At 43.4% G+C, this 23,004-nt stretch overlaps 1 protein-coding gene and 1 long non-coding RNA gene across 3 annotated transcripts in view; one reads left to right on the forward strand and one right to left on the reverse strand.

The window, feature by feature from the left end:
• The window catches only part of LOC308401149 (uncharacterized protein), a 38,867-nt gene that overhangs the window by 14,191 nt on the left and 1,672 nt on the right, over positions 1-23,004 (forward strand). The window contains exons 1-2 of one of the 2 annotated variants that reach the window (XR_013972474.1): positions 11,605-11,855; positions 22,845-23,000. Coding sequence is in view for 1 of the 2 variants with exons in the window: in XM_080889250.1 (XP_080745376.1) it covers positions 22,845-23,000 (156 nt within the window). In the remaining variant the exon portion in view is untranslated. Of the gene's footprint in view, positions 1-11,604; positions 11,856-22,844; positions 23,001-23,004 lie in introns of those variants that run through there. The other variant, XM_080889250.1, reaches the window with a different exon arrangement.
• LOC308401285 lies at positions 11,888-19,569 on the reverse strand. The gene is made up of 3 exons (XR_013972514.1): positions 18,734-19,569; positions 18,214-18,360; positions 11,888-12,316 (listed from the first exon to the last, which is right to left on the reverse strand). It is a non-coding gene; the product is annotated as an uncharacterized lncRNA (long non-coding RNA).

Below are 23,004 nucleotides of genomic sequence, written 5' to 3' on the forward strand. Positions count from 1 at the left end.
AACTCTCGTTTGCACTGTGTCACATTTAGATCAGTTGCTCATCTCATACATTCATATTTTCTCTTCAATCTAAAGAGATTATTCAACGTACCTCCTTACTGAGGCTTTCTGTGACTGATGTCAAATGAATAATCCCAAAAGACAATGTTGCGGTCACAATAGGCTGACTACACTAAAGCCTGAACCTCTTGGACATTTTCATTTAATTAGTGAAAGCAGGGGAAGCAGACAGTTAAAGGCTGCTGCAGCATCTTTTGGGATGCCTGTCAATCAAACTTGGAGCCTTCATAAAATCTGAATGTTGTTTTTTTTTTTTTTTAATTTAAGTAATGTCCCCTCACCTTTCCAACTGCTGGTTATGAAGGAGTGAAACAGCAACGCCTTTCTTCTATTATTAACACAGTGTCGGTGTTTTCCCCCGCAGGTTTTTCCCTGTTTCCTTGAACTTTGAACGTGACTTTTGCCTTGGGTGGTGTTATTTGTAAAAGAGCAGTTCCACATTCGATGTTTAGAACTTGCATAACATCTTGGGAAACTACAATCTCGGAAGTGAATAATGAGAAAATCATTTTCCTTTTAATTTATGCTTTAAGCGCAAAAGAGCAGCGATCTACAAGTCTGTTCAGTCTCACCAAAGAAAGGTGTCGCAAACTGAACGAGAGGTGAAAGCAATACTTTAAGCTGCAAGCAAAGTGCTCTCAGGCTGCACTGAAACTCATTTAATGAACACTACCTGCACCTTCACACAAGTGGCAACTTGCACAGTTTCTACAGTAGGAACCAAAGAAAAACGTGACTTAATGCTCTGCACACACAGACACACACAGACTGTCCTGCAGGTCATACAGGGTACACACAGGGTACACACAATAGTTCTTTTATTACTCAAGCATGTTACCACATTTGTTTGACTGATATCAGTTGAAACTTGTTGTTCTTTGTGTGGCTCTTTGAAGGCAAAGACACCATTTAACAATGAAGCCTTTTATCAGGTTCACATGTAGCAAGTAAACCATACGTTTATCAATGCAGAGACATCATCAGCAGTTAGGAGAGAAAACTCAAAGGTGATATAGAACAGAGAGAAGGATATCAGCATAGCATACAAAGCTTGACAAGAAAATATGCAGACAGGCAAAGGTTAGCAGCTCCCAAAGGCTCTTTATTCTAATCCACTGCTGCCACCTGTTGGTAAATCCTCGCACATACACGTTCTCTGAACAGGGACCATGCAGTGAGTAATAGGAACACTAGATGGCTGCAGACGACTAGGTTTTCAAAACACTATATACTATCGTTTTAAGGTTAGGCTTCATGAGAAGATGATGCAAGAGAGGCTGAAGGTTCAATGGAAGCAGGCAGTAAAGACATCATTTCATGGCGGCAGTCCACATGCTGCTGCAGTCAAGCAATCCTCAGATAGGGCGCGGGGGGGTGCTCAAAATTAACCGGGCTGAGTCACAACAACCCACATTCATCAAGAATCTAATATGGAATCACATCTATCTGTCAGCAGGTGGAGACAATGCAAAGCGCGCATGTTTTGATTGACAATGTTGCTGCTGAGGGGTTACTGCTGCTGCTGCTGATAGTGCTGGAGGGCGGGGCTGTGCTGGGCTGAAAAAGTCCATAGGAGAGATGGTAGCTGATTACAGTTTTTTGCAGTCGCTAACAAGCGTTTGTCCAAACAGTTGTCACATTTGCAAAACTCTAAACACAATTAGCACAGCATCGGTCTGTTGTGGCCATACCATTCACACATTTCATGTCGTGTTCACCCAATATGCAGTCAGTGAACACATTTCCACAATGCTTACATTTTCTTAACAGACAAGCTATACCTCCCAACAAAATTATGGACTGTTTTTGTAGTATCTACGAATGTTAACACACAACATCCCACAATAGCAAAAACAATATTCCAAACCTTAGATACAGTATAAAAACCTCTGCCTCTGCAATGATATCAGTACAAAAACAATATCAATATCAAAAATATATCTCAGCTGATAATAAACAAACAATTAAATAATTGACACACAGCTGATTTATGTTGGGTAAATTGGACCAACCACAGCTTCTTCCATTCTGGCTTAGACTCAGTGGGGTTTATAAGGCAAGACCTTGAGGAGTGATGTTTTTGGAAACAAAAAAAAGACAAACACTGTAATGTCTGGTCGAGGAAGAGTAAGAGCAAGGGGCCCAGGGAGAAGAGCAGGCCCAAGGAGAGGGCAAGGTAGAGGTGTAAGAATGCGTGGTGGTGGCATTCCAAGGGCTGCAAGAACAGTAGTCAGTGATGAAATTCGTGCCACTATCATTGACCATGTAATCAACCATGGTCTTTCACTAAGAGAGGCTGGTGAAAGAGTGCAGCCCAATTTGATGCGGTCAACGGTTGCCTCCATTATACGCATCTTTCAACAAACCAACAGGTAAGTATTGCACTTTACATGGATTGTTTCTATTCTCACTTGACATGTCAATATGGTCATACAGTAATGCATATGTTGAATTGTCTGTCTTTCTAAAGAATGCAACGTCTTCCACCCTCTGGGGGAAGATGAAAGCTCCTCAGTAATGATCAGGAGCTTGCCATTGTGGAAATGGTTACTGCAAATAATGCAATAAAACTGCGTGAAATTCAAACTAGAATTGTGGCGGACCATGAGATATTTGACAATATCGATAGAATCAGCCTCACAACCATTACGCGGACATTGTCCAAACACAGAGTGCGGATGAAGCAGCTCTACACTGTTCCCTTTGAGAGGAACAGTGAGAGGGTCAAGGAGCTACGACGACAATATGTCCAGGTATAGTGTATATTCAATCCAATGTCCAGTTCTATAAGCTTTGCACTTTGCAAGTAGGTAACCTACACAATACTAGGTTACAGTACAGTATGGTATACAGTAATAACATGACTTACATAAACTTTGTTTCAGAGAGTTATGGAATTGGAGGCCAACCAGGCCCCTCATGAATTCATATACATCGATGAGGCAGGATTCAATCTGGCCAAAAGGCGTCGACGTGGACGAAATGTAATTGGAAAAAGGGCCACAGTTGATGTGCCAGGACAGAGAGGGGCAAACATTACCATGTGTGCAGCAATTGCAAATGCAGGATTACTCCTTCACAGATGTCAGGTTGGACCCTATAATACAGAGCGCTTGCTTGCCTTTCTCAATGATCTCCACCAGCGCCTGGTTCCAGAGCAGGGTCAGGAGGGTGAAAACATGAGGACCTTTGTAATTACCTGGGACAATGTGGCTTTCCATCACTCGCAAGCAATAACAACATGGTTTGAAGTCCACCCAAGACTGGTAAGTCTCTTCCTTCCACCCTATTCACCTTTCCTCAACCCCATAGAGGAGTTCTTTTCTGCATGGAGGTGGAAGGTTTATGACCATCAGCCACATGACCAGATGTCCCTCCTTGAAGCCATGGATGCTGGCTCCAGGGACATCACAGTTGACGATTGCCAAGGGTGGATCCGACATACCAGGCGGTTTTATCCCAGGTGCATCGACTTGGATAACATCAGATGTGATGTTGATGAAAACATGTGGCCTAACCCTGAAGATCGCAGAGATTAGATGCAAATTTTTTGCCTTTTTTTAGCCCCCCTCCCCCTCCCCCCTTTTTATCTTGGCTTTTTGCTGTTGTTTTTTTGTTCAGAATGCTCTTGTGTGTTTCATGGATATTTTGTTCACTGTAAGCAATACTGTAAAACTTTCTCTGTCCTATCATACCGTGTTTCTACTGTACCTCCTGTAGTAAACAGTAGAGAAACAAAAACTTGTTTGCTTTTTACTGGAATGCTTTTGAATGTGAACATTACTGTACATGTGGACATACAGTTACCAACCAAGACATTTCTGGTGTCAAAATGGTGGATTGCATGTTTCGCATGCAAATACCTGTAAAACTGAAACATAAAAGTCTATGCAGTTTTTGTAATGTCAATACAGTTTTTTTCAATCGCTAACAAGCGCCTACCCATACTTCAGATACTTTTTCTAAACTCTTAACACAGACTCACACCTACAAAACACAATTGGCCAAATGGATAATTTTCTTCTCAAAAATACATTTTGTTAAATATATACTAACTCTTCATTTCAAAATAGAACACATCTTTCTCTGCACACACTAACTGTACAAAAACACTATAAATCTGACTCAAAATGAAATTAGTCTGTCAAAGAATAACACTTGTTTTCACTTCACAAGGTACATGCAGTCAATCAAAGTACACCAGGTTTCAAAATACTGGCTATTATTGACATTACAAAAACTGCATAGACTTTTATGTTTCAGTTTTACAGGTATTTGCATGCGAAACATGCAATCCACCATTTTGACACCAGAAATGTCTTGGTTGGTAACTGTATGTCCACATGTACAGTAATGTTCACATTCAAAAGCATTCCAGTAAAAAGCAAACAAGTTTTTGTTTCTTTACTGTTTACTACAGGAGGTACAGTAGAAACACGGTATGATAGGACAGAGAAAGTTTTACAGTATTGCTTACAGTGAACAAAATATCCATGAAACACACAAGAGCATTCTGAACAAAAAAACAACAGCAAAAAGCCAAGATAAAAAGGGGGGGAGGGGGGCTAAAAAAAGGCAAAAACTTTGCATCTAATCTCTGCGATCTTCAGGGTTAGGCCACATGTTTTCATCAACATCACATCTGATGTTATCCAAGTCGATGCACCTGGGATAGAACCGCCTGGTATGTCGGATCCACCCTTGGCAATCGTCAACTGTGATGTCCCTGGAGCCAGCATCCATGGCTTCGAGGAGGGACATCTGGTCATGTGGCTGATGGTCATAAACCTTCCACCTCCATGCAGAAAAGAACTCCTCTATGGGGTTGAGGAAAGGTGAATAGGGTGGAAGGAAGAGACTTACCAGTCTTGGGTGGACTTCAAACCATGTTGTTATTGCTTGCGAGTGATGGAAAGCCACATTGTCCCAGGTAATTACAAAGGTCCTCATGTTTTCACCCTCCTGACCCTGCTCTGGAACCAGGCGCTGGTGGAGATCATTGAGAAAGGCAAGCAAGCGCTCTGTATTATAGGGTCCAACCTGACATCTGTGAAGGAGTAATCCTGCATTTGCAATTGCTGCACACATGGTAATGTTTGCCCCTCTCTGTCCTGGCACATCAACTGTGGCCCTTTTTCCAATTACATTTCGTCCACGTCGACGCCTTTTGGCCAGATTGAATCCTGCCTCATCGATGTATATGAATTCATGAGGGGCCTGGTTGGCCTCCAATTCCATAACTCTCTGAAACAAAGTTTATGTAAGTCATGTTATTACTGTATACCATACTGTACTGTAACCTAGTATTGTGTAGGTTACCTACTTGCAAAGTGCAAAGCTTATAGAACTGGACATTGGATTGAATATACACTATACCTGGACATATTGTCGTCGTAGCTCCTTGACCCTCTCACTGTTCCTCTCAAAGGGAACAGTGTAGAGCTGCTTCATCCGCACTCTGTGTTTGGACAATGTCCGCGTAATGGTTGTGAGGCTGATTCTATCGATATTGTCAAATATCTCATGGTCCGCCACAATTCTAGTTTGAATTTCACGCAGTTTTATTGCATTATTTGCAGTAACCATTTCTACAATGGCAAGCTCCTGATCATTACTGAGGAGGTTTCCTCTTCCCCCAGAGGGTGGAAGACGTTGCATTCTTTAGAAAGACAAAAAATTCAACATATGCATTACTGTATGACCATATTGACATGTCAAGTGAGAATAGAAACAATCCATGTAAAGTGCAATACTTACCTGTTGGTTTGTTGAAAGATGCGTATAATGGAGGCAACCGTTGACCGCCTCAAATTGGGCTGCACTCTTTCACCAGCCTCTCTTAGTGAAAGACCATGGTTGATTACATGGTCAATGATAGTGGCACGAATTTCATCACTGACTACTGTTCTTGCAGCCCTTGGAATGCCACCACCACGCATTCTTACACCTCTACCTTGCCCTCTCCTTGGGCCTGCTCTTCTCCCTGGGCCCCTTGCTCTTACTCTTCCTCGACCAGAAATTACAGTGTTTGTCTTTTTTTTGTTTCCAAAAACATCACTCCTCAAGGTCTTGCCTTATAAACCCCACTGAGTCTAAGCCAGAATGGAAGAAGCTGTGGTTGGCCCAATTTACCCAACATAAATAAGCTGTGTGTCAATTATTTAATTGTTTGTTTATTATCAGCTGAGATATATTTTTGATATTGATATTGTTTTTGTACTGATATCATTGCAGAAGCAGAGGCTTTTATACTGTATCTAAGGTTTGGAATATTGTTTTTGCTATTGTGGGATGTTGTGTGTTAACATTCGTAGATACTACAAAAGCAGTCCATAATTTTGTTGGGAGGTATAGCTTGTCTGTTAAGAAAATGTAAGCATTGTGGAAATGTGTTCACTGACTGCATATTGGGTGAACACGACATGAAATGTGTGAATGGTATGGCCACAACAGACCGATGCTGTGCTAATTGTGTTTAGAGTTTTGCAAATGTGACAACTGTTTGGACAAACGCTTGTTAGCGACTGAAAAAAACTGTAATAGCCAGTATTTTGAAACAAGGTGTACTTTGATTGACTGCATGTACCTTGTGAGGTGAAAACAAGTGTTATTCTTTGACAGACTAATTTCATTTTGAGTCAGGTTTATAGTGTTTTTGTCATGTTAGTGTGTGCAGAGAAAGATGTGTTCTATTTTGTAATGAAGAGTTAATATATATTTAACAAAATGTATTTTTGAGAAGAAAATTATCCATTTGGCCAATTGTGTTTTGTAGGTGTGAGTCTGTGTTAAGAGTTTAGAAAAAGTATCTGAAGTATGGGTAGGCGCTTGTTAGCGATTGAAAAAAACTGTATTCCTAAATTTATCAGACACTTTTCTTATACCTTGATCGAACCAAAATTTAAAACCTGCATCCGCCCTACCAGGAAGAAAGCTGTTATTTCCAAATATCAGAGTAAACCGAGACAGTTGTAACATTTCTCCCAAGTAGTTGTGTGTTTCTAACCAGATCATTATAGTGTTTTTTAAAAAGGGGTTCTTAGTTTGCATATTTAGTGTCTTCCTGTCGGCTGAGTAAAGATATAAGTTAGGGTTCTGTGAAGGTTCTCAGTCATCCAGGTCATCGTAGTCAAAGGAGCTTGCAAAGAAAAGCGTCTGGACTTCTTTAAGTTACTTGAAGACGTTTCACCTCTCATCCAAGAAGCTTCTTCAGTTCTAAGGTCAAATGGTGGAGAGTCCCAGATTTAAACCTAGTGGGAGTTTCCCCCCACAGAGGGACAAAAAGACCCCCTGATCGCCTGAGACAAGGTGTGAAACTGGGTGTGGGTCCCAATCAGCCAGAGTTTCGGGTGTGTTCATTGTGAAACCTGGCCCCACCTTATCATGCGAATTCCTGAGGTCAGATGGCCCAGGATGTGAGTGGGCGTTAAGGCGTCTGGGAAGGATCTCAAAACTGGATTATAGATGGCAGAGAGTTGGTGTCGTAAACCCCGCCTCTGTTCAAAGATGGTCGCTCACAGTGCACATAGATGGCTTCTTTCACTCCTCTTTCAAACCATCTGTCCTCTCTGTCCAAAATGTGAACATTGGCATCCTCAAAGAGTGACCTTTGACCTTAAGATGCAGATGGACTGCTGAGTCTTGTCCTGTGGAGGTGGCTCTTCTGTGTTGTGCCATGCGCTTGTGAAGTGGCTGTTTGGTCTCTCCAATGTAGAGGTCTGAGCATTCCTCGCTGCACTGTACAGCATACACCACATTGTTAAGTTTGTGTTTTGGCGTTTGGTCTTTCGGGTGAACCAGTTTCTGTCTGAGTGTGTTGCTGGGTCTGAAATACACCGGGATGTCGTGCTTGGAGAAAACTCTCCTGAGTTTCTCTGATACACCGGCTACATAGGGGATGACAATGTTGTTGCGTCTGTCCTTCTTATCCTCCCTCGCTGGTGTCTGGTCTTCTTTTCTGTGCCTCTTTGCTGACTGTACGAACGCCCATTTAGGATAGCCGCAGGTTTTGAGTGCTTCCTTTACATGTGTGTGTTCCTTCTTTTTCCTTCAGGCTTAGAGGGAACATGTTCTGCCCGGTGGTGTAGGGTCCTGATTACTCCAAGTTTGTGTTCCAGAGGGTGATGGGAGTCAAAGAGGAGGTACTGGTCCGTGTGTGTGGGCTTCCGGTAAACTTCGATGTTGAGTTTGCCGTTCTCTTCAATGTGCACGGCGCAGTCCAGGAAAGGCAAACAGTCGTCCTTTGTGTCTTCCCTGGTGAACTTGATGTTTTTATCCACAGCGTTAATGTGCGCAGTGAAGGATTCCACTTCTTGTGTCTTGATTTTGACCCAGGTGTCGTCCACATATCTGTACCAGTGGCTGGGTACTCTTCCTTTGAAAGAGCCAAGAGCCTTCCTTTCCACTTCCTCCATGTAAAGGTTGGCTACAATAGGTGACACGGGGGAGCCCATGGCACAGCCATGTTTTTGTCTGTAAAAGCCTTCGTTGTACTTGAAATATGTAGTGGTGAGGCAGAGGTCTAACAGTGTGCAGATCTGATCGGGTGTGAAGTTGGTCCTGTCCTCCAAGGAGCTGTCTTCTTGTAGTCGTTTTCTGACAGTCTCCACGGCCTCCGTGGTGGGTATGCAAGTGAAGAGAGAGACTACATCAAAGGACACCATGGTTTCATCTGGATCCAGGGTAAGTTTCTGGACCTTGTCAGTGAAGTCGGTGGAGTTCTTGATGTGGTGTGGGGTGTTCCCCACGAGAGGAGCAAGGATGGTAGCAAGGTGTTTAGCAATGTTATAAGTGGCTGAGTTTATGCTACTGACTATGGGTCTGAGTGGGACAGCTTCCTTGTGGATTTTAGGAAGTCCGTAAATGCAGGGTATGGTATCCCCTGGGTAAAGGCGGTGATATGTAAGGCGGTCAATGATTTTGTCCTTTTCAAGGTCTTGAAGGCTTTGGCTACACCTTAGTTCACAGATTCACTTTGTCTAAGGTTTATTTCTGGGATTTCACACAACCCAGGATTCAAATCATGAATACATAATGGGCTTGGATTTACATCATTATGAATGAAATGTGCTCTATTTGGAAGCAGCCGCCCCCCTATCGACGGGTTGTGTGTGAGACTTTAAATCATCAAACAAAATATAAAATAAATATAAATATAATAAACGTGCACTGAAGCCACAAAATTTAGAAATACACAGTTGCAAAAACTTCAGTGACCAATTACCTTTCCTGAATGACATATGCAATGCAAAAAATAAGAGTATTGTCAATAGGGACCAATTCCCAGTTTTTACATAATCAAAATTATTCACAAAAGGCTTCAATAAACAGAAAATGTGTGCCGACAAGAGAGCAGTGCACAAACATGAAAAGATATTTGAGCTCGACGCTTTAATGGGTTTAACATGACTTAGTCAGCACTCCGCACCGTACAGGTAGTACAAGCACACCTGAAAACACTGACCAGCTAACAGCTTTAAGCATTTGGGCGCAACCTCGGTAGTTCACCGATTCACCTGTTGCAAACGTCCAAGTTTCTATCAAGTCTCATAAATCCATCGGCAAATTACCTAACTAGTCTTTTGAGTCTCCACATTCATAGATATTGACAATTTGTCTTTAAATGACAATATACTGGTAGGGTAGCTTAAAAGTCAAAACAAACAGTACTAAGAACGCATTTTGGACTTCTCTCGAATAAGTGAAAAAAACACTTACCTTCAGACTGATTAGCAGGTTCCGATCCAACTTTAATGTGTCCCATGTCAGTCCGTTTTAGGGAAAAAGTGTTAAGTGGTTTCATTTAATTTTGAGATACTCCCGCATGGACGAGCAATTTGGAGTCTAGCAGAGTTACCACGAATAGCATACGACCTTCAGATATAATCCAATCAACCTTGCATTTAACCCGATTGAACATCCAGTTACCTCTGACTACTTCTAAGTTGCACATGTTAACGGTCTCATCATCACTCTGTGCTGCAGCGAACTGTATCTGTGGCACAGAATAGTTGATGGCCATGTCGTTCTCCTGCTTTGCAGCTTTTTTTGAGTCTGAATTGCGGCTTAAACGTGCAAAACTAAGAGAAGCAGATCAATATTTTCTTCTTCTTGTTATTTAATGGTGGTTGGCAACCAGCGAAAGGAGCATTAACCACCTCGAGCAATATTTTCTATCCCCATTGTTGTTTTGAAAGTGAATACCCGACGTGTGCGTCATACGTCACGTTGTACGTCAGGTGAAGGTGTGGCGTCGGCTATCGCACCTGTCACATTACAAAGCTTTAAAAACGTAACCCGACACGCTAAACATGAACAAACATGAACAAACATATGACGACCAGAGGTCGTCATATATTAGGTCAGTTCACTGTAGTTAGGCAGAGGTGTCTTAAAAAGTACCACCTTATACAAAACAAATGAAGGTCCAGTATAAGAAAGAATAAGAAGAGAAAAAAGCAACATCCTGCTAAATGAAGTCATTTTTAAACATTACTCTAAATGTAGCCATTAGTTTTTGTTGCTGGCCATACAAAAAACAAGCATACTTCAATTATATTTCCCAAGTATACCTTACCTAGTACGTATACTAATAATGCTTCTTGGGACTATATTGGTCCCCGTTTTAGTACATAACAGTATTCTTGAAATGAACTTTTAGATGTACTTTTTGTTCACCATAATTGTACTAGCATAATGTCATAATGTCTACAAGGGTATAATTAAAATATACTCGACTCTATCACAATACTAACCTTACAAGTATACTATTAATTAATAGTATTACTAATGTTTCACATTGTTTGAATAAACAAATACATTTATTAATATATGAGGTTCCACTCAGTTCAAGGAATTAAATTTTAGTGTGGCTGCAACTTACTCCTTAAGTTAAAAATGATGCTGTATATTGTAGTTTATATGTTATACTGCTTTCACAGTGAATCACATTTTATAGTAACACACTCTGAATGAGGATTTAAGTAATTACTCTTAGATCTACAGTAGAAAACAACATAAATCCGGATGGTGTAATAGTATAATCTCAGTAACATCACCAATTGTTACATTTGCTGTATTTTACAGCTGTTTCCATGAGTACGGTGAGTTACCGTAAAAATAATGTAATCTCATGGAATTTTCATGCAAATTACAGTACCAAACTGCTAACATCCTTTAGAGTTTTTTACTGTTGATTTTGCAGTACTAAGCTATGGACATTACTGCAAAGGCTAACAGTGTGGGCAGCTCTCTGGGTGCTCAGCACCCCCAAAGCTCTGATCCTAGAAACGCCCCTGGGTATGAGGACCACTGTGGGTTAATCTTTGTAGTGATACTCACTCCTTTTTTTGTATTTAGACCTGGTTTAATTCTGGTATAGTTGAATATTTGTATATAATCCTCGCAGCTGTCAGACTCTATAACAGGGGTCACCAGCCTTTCTTAAAACTGAGAGGTAGATAAAACTGTGAACAGTTTGGTTCATCTTTAGTTACATGGTTCTATCTACACTGAAAAAAATGCAATAGGGTGGTTGTTGAATCTGCATAGAATTACTTCATATATCCAGCATGACTAATTTAAATTTCACATCTAAACATATTTTTGTCTTTTAATTTTCACATATTCTTTAAGAATATTCATTCTTTTAGAACAAATCATGTTGAAAAGAAACAAGTTAGTCGTGTTTTATCCTCAAGCTCCGCCCCCTGGAAAGGAAAAATCGGCTGCACTGTCCGCCATTTTTGTCTCTCGCTTTGGAAAATCTACTACCATCTGGAGTTTTACACTTGAAGGTAAATAGGATTTTAAAGCTAATGTGGCGAGACGAGGTTGGGATATAAAGTAAATACTCTTCAGTTTTAAAGAACGACAACGCCACCCTGGGAATTTCACCCAGAGAATACTGGAAATGACACTAAATCACCAAAAAGGCACTTAGGTTCGCTATACTCAATCCAGAGACGAGGTTCAATAATAAACAAATTGACAATTTATTGGTAATTATTTAAAACACCGAATAAAAACATAATCATAAATATTCAAATACAAATATGCTTAAAAAGGTATTCAGAGCTGAGGCTTACCAGTGGAGGGGCAGGGATGCCACACACAACTAAAGAAAGAAAACACACCAAAACACAAGTGCAACACACTATCACACACTCACACTAATAAACTAGACAAGGCAGGTGTGTACACTCAAGGGATCCCACCACCAAGGCACCCTAGTCTCCTCCACGTCGGCACTCCGCATCTGAATAAAAGAAACAAAGAAAATGTTAATATATTACAACAAACTAATGTGTAGCACCGGGGGATAACCCAACTGCAGGACCACACTGGTGATCTACAGCTAGAAAAAGGGCCTCCCACCAGTGGTGTAACAGAAAATCCAAACTACAAATCAAAAAGCAATAAAACAACATACAATCTGAATAAAACTCTAAAATCTGGAGCAAACGGAATCGCCGTACTGCTCCAACTTGCCGTCCACACGACGATAAGTTAACAGTCAATCAATATGCACGCCAGCTGACTCCGATAACCGGCATGCATATGGCCGTTGTCCACGCCGACGTCCACTGTAAAAGCTGACAGCAGCAGGGAAAGAATTCTCACAACGGGAACAGACGGTAAAAGCACAGCAAGGCAAAACAGCAGCACTTCAGTTCGCGTAGCTTGGCGCAAAACTAAGGCCCACACTTCCAAATAAGCCGGGTCACAGAACGTAAGCAGAATAGCTCAGAGGAGGCTTCTATAGCTACGACCAGCCGCGATGGGGGCTTCAGAAGAATAACCCGCAAATGATCTCCACCACACCGAGGGGAAGTCAGGTGACCAAAAAGGAGATCACAGGCAAGCGACGCAGAGACACTCAAATGGCCACTATTTATACCAGCGCCCCCTAATGGGCCAGGCTGAAAGTGGGTTGGACCGAGGGATAACATTCATCCTGCCACATTCTACCCCTCCTTCTTGCATCGTCGCCCCGACGATGAAAAGACACCCAGATTAGTCCCAAGGCCTAAAAAATGCAGAGACAGCATGTACCCTAAGCTCAGAAATAGAATCAGCAGCCCCTTGTGCCACCTCCCCTGTTGGTCTTGGGAGATGATGGATGTTTGAATGCTGGCCAGCTGTGGACCGGGTTGTTTTTCGCACCACCACATTTCTTGTATCAGAACTCGTAGAGGGAGCAGGAAGAGAGCTAGATGGAACTGGTGCTACACTCGGAGTAACTGTACAAGTGGCTGGGACATCGGAAGTTCGGTCTTCTGGCCGGAGCAACAACTCAGGGCTACTTGGAATCACTGCCACTGGGCTGTAAGATGGTGAAACATTTACTTGAGGAGCTCCTACGCTCAGGAATAACAGGTCACTGTCACTTGATGAGTCATGTCCTGGTTCTGGGGAGGATATTTCTGGGCCACGTGGGCTACTGCTTGGAGCAGGCCCTTCTGATGGTGTGGCTGCCGTTATCACAGCCTTCAACAAGGTACGATGAACATGCTTCACGCTGCTGGGATCATCTGCAGGTGCGATGGTATATACTACCCCACCTCCTTTAGGTGCCTTCAGGATTCTATATACCGCTGGTTTCCATCGATCTTGGATTTTACATCTCCCTCTTCCACTCAAATCGCGCAGGAACACCAACTGGCCGTCGTTCAATGGTGCCTCTTTCACCTTTTTGTCATGGTGCCTCTTGCTGCGGTCGGCAGCCAATTGCAATCGTTCCTTGGCTCCTTCATGTACAACCTGTAGCCGGGCTTGATGCTCCTGAATCCACTCGTGCACATCTCCACTGATGGGGTCCGGTACTCTGCCCAACAGAAAGTCCACTGGCAACCTGGGTTCTTGCCCAAACATCAATAAAAATGGAGTTTCCCCAGTAGCCTGATGGGGAGTGGTATTATAACAGTAGAGTAACTGGGGCAAACATACATTCCAGTCTCTTTTTCTGGACACTGGCAGGGTCCGCAACAAATTGTGCAAAGTCCTATTAAAACGTTCACACTGACCATTTCCAGCCGGATGATAAGGAGTAGTGTGGGACTTCTCGATACCATAAAACCTGCAGAGCTGCTGGATCAGGGAGCTTTCAAAGTTACGACCCTGATCGGAATGGATACGCGCTGGTACACCAAACTTCGAAAACCACTCAGTCACGAGAACCTGGGCCACTGTAGCAGCACATTGGTCACGAGTGGGGACAGCCAATGTATACTTGCTGAAAACATCAGTCATCACCAAAACGTTCTCCAGCCCATTCCGGGAAGGTTCGAGCAAGGTGTAATCAATGGCCAAGATTTCATTTGGTCGAGAAGCCAACAAATGTCCCATGAAACTTTGAGCTGCTGGTTGGGTGTCTTTTGCAACTTGGCAACGTTCGCATCTCTGACACCAACGAGCTACCTCAGCAGACATACCTGGCCAGTAGCACCGTGAGCGGAGAAGCGCTAGGGTCCTTTCCACACCTTGATGGCCGTGCTCCTGATGAACATGAGTCAACACCTGCTCAATTAGTGCACTAGGCAGCAAAAGCTGAAGTACCACCTCGGCACCGTCAGGGAGATGAACCTGACGATACAGAACTCCTTCCCTTTCAATCAGACGATCCCATTGTCGTAGCAGCACCAGAGCAAGTGGAGCAAGCTGCTGCCGCTCCTCAAAGCTGGGTCGCTGCTTCCGTCTCCAGAACACCAAGATCTCCTTTATCACTGGGTCGACCTGTTGGAGGGCATGAAGATCAGGAGTAGTGAGATGGGGCAAAACCGTAATGGCAGCTTGTGATACCTCAGCTGGTCCCAGCCGCAAGGCTTGTTGAAGAGGTCCAGGCAAGGCTGTACCAGGAACCATGGCTTTAATCTCCTGAGGATCAGGGGGATGCTGGCGAGATAAAGCGTCTGCGTTCTTATTACTCCTTCCTGACCTGTACTTTAAGTCGAAGTCGAACGAAGCGAGCTGAGCTGCCCAGCGCTGTTCAGTAGCCCCAAGTTTAGCAGAAGACAAGTGACTAAGAGGATTGTTGTCGGTGTAAACAATACACTTATGGCCCAACAAGTACTCTCTAAATTTCTCAGTCATGGCCCACTTAAGTGCCAAAAACTCCAGCTTCATTGAGCTATAATTTAGCATATTGCGCTCAGTGGGCCTCAAACCCCGACTGGCATAGGCTATTGGCCTCACCTTACCTCCCTGCTCCTGGGAAAGCACTGCCCCTAGGCCGGCATGGCTGGCATCCACTTCTAAAATAAAAGGCAAAGAGAAATCTGCATAAGCGAGCACTGGTGCTGTTGTCAGTTTAGTCTTTAATGCCTCAAAACTTTGAGCACACTCTGCAGTCCAGTTCTCCACGACACCATGCTCTGACCTCTTCTTTGATTTTCTGCCTCCCCACTCTGCCACCAGTCTATGCAGAGGTGCCGCCAACTTGGCAAAACCCTCCACAAAACGGCGATAATAGCTGGCAAACCCAAGGAAGGAGCGTAGTTCCGAAACAGTCTTAGGAGGCTGCCAGTTAGCCACCACTTCCACCTTGCTAGGGTCCGTAGAGACACCTTGATCGGAGATGACATGGCCTAGGTAGCGAACCTCCCGCTGGAAAAAGGCACATTTGGCAAGCTTGGCTTTTAAACCTTCCTGCTGAAGCCGACCTAGCACCACATCCAGCCGCTCAAGATGTTGCGATACTGTTGATGAAAAGATTACAATGTCATCAAGATAGAGAAGCAGAGACTGGCACTGTTGATCACCGAAAAGGCGTTGCATTAGTCTCTGGAAGGTGCTAGGGGCATTACAGAGCCCAAATGGCATTCGGTTCCATTCAAATAGGCCGAAAGGAGTACAGAAGGCAGTCTTGGGCCTATCCTCTTCCGTAACTGGGACCTGATTACAATGCGCGGCAGGGGGAATGCATCTTTCCTTGTCTTGTTGTTCAGTTGCCGATAATCAACACACATGCGCGGGCTGCCATCCTTCTTCTTAACGAGCACAATGGGAGAAGCATAGGGGCTGCTACTCTCTCTAATCACCTCGGCCCCTAACAACTGGTTAATATGCTCTTTCACAACCTCGTACTCTGAAGGGGGGATGCGCCTATAACGCTGCCGCACGGGGATATCGTCTAAGACTGGAATGTCATGGGAGATCAAGTTAGTGCAACCCAAATCAGTGTCATGAGCAGAAAAGACCGAGCTGTATTTCTTAAGGAGAGACCTCACCTGTGCCTGTTCCTCTGCTGACAGTTTAGACAAATCAATCCCTTCCATCTGATCCTGCACAGTAGGAGTGGCGGTGTGAGATGCCATTGTGGCTACGTTAGGGAGTACTTCTGTCACACCAGCGGGCAAACTGACCACATGAACATCTTCCAGGGTCCCTATAACGGTCCTAGGGTAAAGCAAGACCGCCGTAGTCCCTACATTAACAACTGGTATGTATGCAGTACCTCTAACCACTCGAACCAATGCAGGGGACGCTAAAAGTCCAGCAGGCAAGTTAACATCAGTAGGTTCAAATAACACAGTGGCACCTGAATATTGCTCAGAACAGGTGGCGGCCACTACTTTCATTACACCACCCGGAATGCAACATGCTCGCTTACCCCTCACTCTCACATGGCCAGACAAATCCAGTGGGGCTCTTATACTAACGTCATGGCACTTTTGCAGCGCCTGCACAAGGGGTTTAGGGGCCTCGGTGACAAAGCCCAAACTAAACAATGCTTCACCGTGTTGCCCAAAAAGCTCGTGGTAACACTTCCGAATGACATTCATCCCCAATACACCCGGAACCGTGGAAGGTCCTGCACCTGGAGGATCTTTAACGACCAACACGCCACACTGTGGAAGAAACTTGTCACAGAGCTCTACACTTAGCTCGATATAGCCAAGGTAAGGAATGGACAACCCATTAGCCGCTTTAAGCTGCAACCAATGACAAGCTTGGAGACGCTCTTGACCCCAGGACTCAAAATGCTGGCGGAAAAAACTTTCAGTAATGGTAGAGACCATGGACCCCGTATCAACCAAACAAGGTACTTTTATACCGCCCATGTCCACATCTATATGAGGACAGGATGAAATTAATTTCGAGACTGCCTCTGGACCATTAGAAACAACCCTTGAGCCAATAGACACCCCACCCGAACTGTGGCTCGGCAATACGGAGGGTGCTAGTTTTCCGAAGCCGTATTTAAAGGAGAGTGCCTGCGATTATGCAGAGGGGCCTGCGAAGGAGGCCGGGAACGAGGAACGCGTTCCCCATCACACTCCCGAGCAACATGTCCAGGTTGCTGACAACGACGGCATATAATGGAGTCGCCCCGTCCTGAGCGAGGCATTCGATGGGGGCCCTGCAATCGAGCAATGCTCTGAGTGAGCTGATTAAGTTGCTCCTGCTGGCGCTTTAACAATTCCTTCATCTCGCTCATCTCAGACAAATGGGTAGACTGAGCTATTCCTGAGGGACCGCTATGGACCCCATACTGAATGCCATAAACAGAAGGGACAGAACTGCTTCTATGCCTAACGCCACTAGGCAACCCTTCACGTTCCCACCTAATAGCTTCCCCTCTAATCTCCAGCAATGTCAGTGTGGGCTGCCTCCTTACTAACTGCTTTAACTCCCGCCGCAAGGTACTATCTAAGACCTGTTCAACAAATTGATCTCTTAATAAAACGTCAGCATTGGGCATGCCATTGGGGGCACTCGATTTAACTTTCTCCATAAGACCCAAGAGAGCGAGGGAAAACTCTTGCAGTGTCTCACTTTCCTGCTGTTTTCTAGAGAAGAAAGCTTCCTGCAATGCTACATAGGATTCTGAACAGCCATAAAGTTCTTGCAATATAGTAATTATCTTAGCAGGATCAGTCCTCTCTGCACTAGAGCGATATTTAATCTCCTCACGTGCTTCTCCTTCTAGGTGGTCAAACAGGAAAAATGCTTTATCAGCCAAAGACAAATGACGTGCTCTAGCACAACCTTCTAATTCCTCCAACCATTCATTCAACCCTATACCTGATTTTCCTCTAAACATAGGGCATTTTCTGTCACGGGGCACAAAAACTAGTCTCTCTGCTACAGAGACACCAGCCGTTGGGGGGTTCACAGATGATGCAGTTGAAGTAGAAGGTGTAGCACTAGTACCTGACCCAACAGCCCTCTCCTGACGCAGCCTCTCGTTGTCTGCTTTCAGCTGCGCGATCAAGTCCCTGAGTTCCTGTAACTCTTCCTCCATCTCTGTAACACAGCTGTGAAATCCCACACCAAAGTAGCTGCTGCTTTGCCTTTATTCTGTACAAAATAATATAAAAAAACAATTTACGTTACACCAAACAAAAAAAAGAAGAACACACGTCTCTGTTTTAAAGAGTATATCCTGCCGACAACGCCAAGTTTGTGGCGAGACGAGGTTGGGATATAAAGTAAATACTCTTCAGTTTTAAAGAACGACAACGCCACCCTGGGAATTTCACCCAGAGAATACTGGAAATGACACTAAATCACCAAAAAGGCACTTAGGTTCGCTATACTCAATCCAGAGACGAGGTTCAATAATAAACAAATTGACAATTTATTGGTAATTATTTAAAACACCGAATAAAAACATAATCATAAATATTCAAATACAAATATGCTTAAAAAGGTATTCAGAGCTGAGGCTTACCAGTGGAGGGGCAGGGATGCCACACACAACTAAAGAAAGAAAACACACCAAAACACAAGTGCAACACACTATCACACACTCACACTAATAAACTAGACAAGGCAGGTGTGTACACTCAAGGGATCCCACCACCAAGGCACCCTAGTCTCCTCCACGTCGGCACTCCGCATCTGAATAAAAGAAACAAAGAAAATGTTAATATATTACAACAAACTAATGTGTAGCACCGGGGGATAACCCAACTGCAGGACCACACTGGTGATCTACAGCTAGAAAAAGGGCCTCCCACCAGTGGTGTAACAGAAAATCCAAACTACAAATCAAAAAGCAATAAAACAACATACAATCTGAATAAAACTCTAAAATCTGGAGCAAACGGAATCGCCGTACTGCTCCAACTTGCCGTCCACACGACGATAAGTTAACAGTCAATCAATATGCACGCCAGCTGACTCCGATAACCGGCATGCATATGGCCGTTGTCCACGCCGACGTCCACTGTAAAAGCTGACAGCAGCAGGGAAAGAATTCTCACAACGGGAACAGACGGTAAAAGCACAGCAAGGCAAAACAGCAGCACTTCAGTTCGCGTAGCTTGGCGCAAAACTAAGGCCCACACTTCCAAATAAGCCGGGTCACAGAACGTAAGCAGAATAGCTCAGAGGAGGCTTCTATAGCTACGACCAGCCGCGATGGGGGCTTCAGAAGAATAACCCGCAAATGATCTCCACCACACCGAGGGGAAGTCAGGTGACCAAAAAGGAGATCACAGGCAAGCGACGCAGAGACACTCAAATGGCCACTATTTATACCAGCGCCCCCTAATGGGCCAGGCTGAAAGTGGGTTGGACCGAAGGATAACATTCATCCTGCCACACTAACACACCAGTGAGAAAGAGTGTAGACCCTTTATATATGTGGACTTTTACTGGGGTGTTGTTATTTTACAGGTATGTGGGCTGTTTATCGAAAACCATGAAAGGCCAATGTTAGGCTCCAGTTAGCTAATGGTAACCGAAATTATGCGATAAGCAAATTAGTAATTAACATATATAATGTGAGTTAATATTGTTTGTATATTCTTTCAGTCTAAATTAACAGACTATTACAAACTTGCATCGGTGTCTGTAGTAAGTGGTGGTACCTGCAGTGTCTTAACCATTAAACAAGCTAATGTAGGGCCGGGATATGACTAGTTTGTTGAAACATGTCTGCTGCCAATGTGACTGCTCACACACGGTAACATTACCAGCACATAGCCACTAGGGGTGCAACGATACACAAAATTCACGGTTCGGTTCGGTTCGATACTTTGGTGTCACGGTTCGATATTTTTTCGATACAAAAAAAATGTTCATGCCTTTTTAATTTGTCATTTATTAAAATTATAAATATATATTTTAACTCAAAAGTACAGTTTTTAAATTTAACCCTAACCCTTGTGCGTGTTTTTTATTTTGACAGCGAATGCGCACCTGCGGACCACTTATGTGCAGCCCTGGTTATTTAGCTCATCATATTGCAGCCACAGAAATTCTTTTGTCCATAAAACCATAAAGCTGCACTTTCTTTTTGCCTTATAGTCTGATTTGTCATAACTTCTCCGTTTTGTGGTAAGCTTTTCTTTGGCTGTCACTTCTTCACCCTGACCTGTCTTATTTGGCTCAGCAGAACTAAAATATATATCCTGCTGCTTTTACACACGCACTCACATAAGCTCAGCGATTCTCTGCGCGATCAACCTCTCACATGTTTAAGCTTGCTGCGGGAGATTTCACTTGTCATGTTTGCATAGTAAGCTAACAATTAATAAGACGATGTCAGAGGAATTGGTGCACAAATTATCATCACTCACAGATCAGTGCTGTCGCTCTCTATACACAGTTCGCACGATTGCAAAGTGAAAGCAAAAAAACAAGCGCAAATTCAAACGCGATTTCAATGTGTCACATATTGACAGTGGCTCACCGATGCCAATGACATAATTACCCAGCTACATTTCTGAAAGAATGCAAAAGCATTGACATATATTTTTCCTACAATAGCCCGACGGGCAGGGAAGAGATAGATTTTGGTAGCCCGACTGAAAAGATCGCTAGCCCCGGGACGTCGGGCTAGCGATATTGCGAGCCCTGTATCTGATTGAGGAATCACTCATCTTTGGAAAAGAGAGTTTATTACAGAGAAATGGCTCTTTCCAAAATAAAAGCTATACTATCCGCTTCTTCTGGGCTATATTCTCAGCAGCATATTAAACACATAAGGAGAATCATGTGCTAACAGCTGTCTAAATGACTCGGCTAAAGTTAGTAGCATGCTTGCTTGTTTTTTTTCTGCTTCAACTTGTCTTTGCACTAGGATGATGTCGGCGTAAATGTGCAGTCATATTCGTTGTGTTCCCACTAGTGCTTTCAGGTTAATCTCGTTGAAATGACCTTAACGCCACAACACGGCAAATCTCCGTTAACGAGCTACCGCCGATCGCCCCGTGCATGGGGCTAGATGGCCAACATGTTAACGAGCTAACTGCGCTAACACACTAGCTCCCACCCATGTAATTGAGCATTGCATGGCAAACATACTGTTTTACTTTAGTCCATGACTCGCTTACCTTCAGGGTCATACGTCACATGAAAACCAAAATAATTCCAAACGCCAGATCTGAATGCCCTGCGCTCTTCCTTCTGACGATGCTGTCTGTGTTGAGTGCTCAGTGAATCTGCGTTCGACTACTCCGCCTAGGCTGCACTGTCGAGCCTAGGCGGAGTAGTCGAACGCAGATTCACAGAGCGCTCAACACAGACAGCATCGTCAGAAGGAAAGTTGATAAAATAAATTAAAAATTTTGTATTGTTCGATACATATGCGTACCGAACCGAAAGCACTGTATCGAACGGTTCAATATCGATACGAATATCGTTGCACCCCTAATTGCCACAGCCGCTATAAACATGCTGAAAGGTCAATCTAGCTTCTGTAGTCAGCAGCTGGAAGACTCAACACAGACCCAAGATTCAGTGTAACGGTTATCTAAATGTTGTGTGTCCTGTTTGTAAGCCCAGAAAAAGAAATTAAATAAAATGACGACCTTGAGCTTCAAGCTAATGTAAGCGTAATGCTATAGCATAAAGCGACTAATGCAATGATGACGTTGTTAAGTTAGTAAAAATACAGTAAATATATCCAACATGAATCAGTTATATTTTTGGTCTAAACATAATTAAGTCTCACGCCTTTCACTTGTTTTAGAAGGATGTTCAGTCTTTTAAAACCAGTCATATCAAAATAACAGAAAATAGTTGTGTTTTCTGTTGAAACTCCACCCCCCAGGGTGTGTTCTGCGAGGGAAAATTCACTGTGGCGGTCCGCCATTTTTTGTCGTTGCTTCGTTTACGTTTGGTGCTGAGCTTTACTTTGTCGAGGTAAACTGAAAACTACATGTTTGAGAGGAAACGAAGAGAACATCCATTATATGGGGAAGTTTTTCTCATGAATTCCTGTTGAGCAACATAATGGAAAAAACAAGTCATTCCTTAAGTTAACTAACGATAATGCTAGCTTAAGCTGCAGGACAATATTATGTGCATTAGCTTTTTTTCAGTGTGTGCCCAGTCACATTCGCTTGTTTTTTCTCAGTGAATACAGACTAACAAACTCGTGTCCATTTAGTTAACTGGTTGTACCTAAAATGTTTTAGTTAAACAGTTAAATAAGCTAGTTTGCCATGGGGTGGGCTCTGTTGGGGGGGGGGGGGGGGGGGGTGAAGATTTGCATATGTTATCTCACATTCTGTAAGGTAAATTTTCTGGAAAGGTCAAATTAACTAATTTAACTAAGTATTAATGAAAGACCTTGATGTGTATATGACAATAATAGATGTAGTTTCTGGGTCATTTGGCAGAACTGCAAAATGGCCAGAAGGAGGCAACTGCTGTGGTTGCAAACAGGCTTTGGGTGGTATGGAAGTAAGGGCAACTATGGAACTGCTCAGCAACATGGGACCCATAGCTAATAAATAGTAACATGACAAAAAATAACAACTTTGTGTGGATGTAACCTTGTGAGATTTGAGATTTTGACAGCATTTTTATGTGACAACTTGTCTTTTTAGATAAATGCAGAGTTTAAGCGCATTACCACCATGCCACTGCAGTCCAGATTACTCTCGCAGATAGATGTGCTATCTGACAAACTCATAAAGGGCTTCAAAAGGCGAGGAGGACAAATAGGAAGAAGACTGCAGAACATTCTGGAGCCCACGGCCCAGGTAA

This window comes from Rhamphochromis sp. 'chilingali' (assembly GCF_963969265.1).
Source record: "Rhamphochromis sp. 'chilingali' genome assembly, chromosome: 8".
Lineage (NCBI taxonomy): Eukaryota > Metazoa > Chordata > Actinopteri > Cichliformes > Cichlidae > Rhamphochromis > Rhamphochromis sp. 'chilingali'.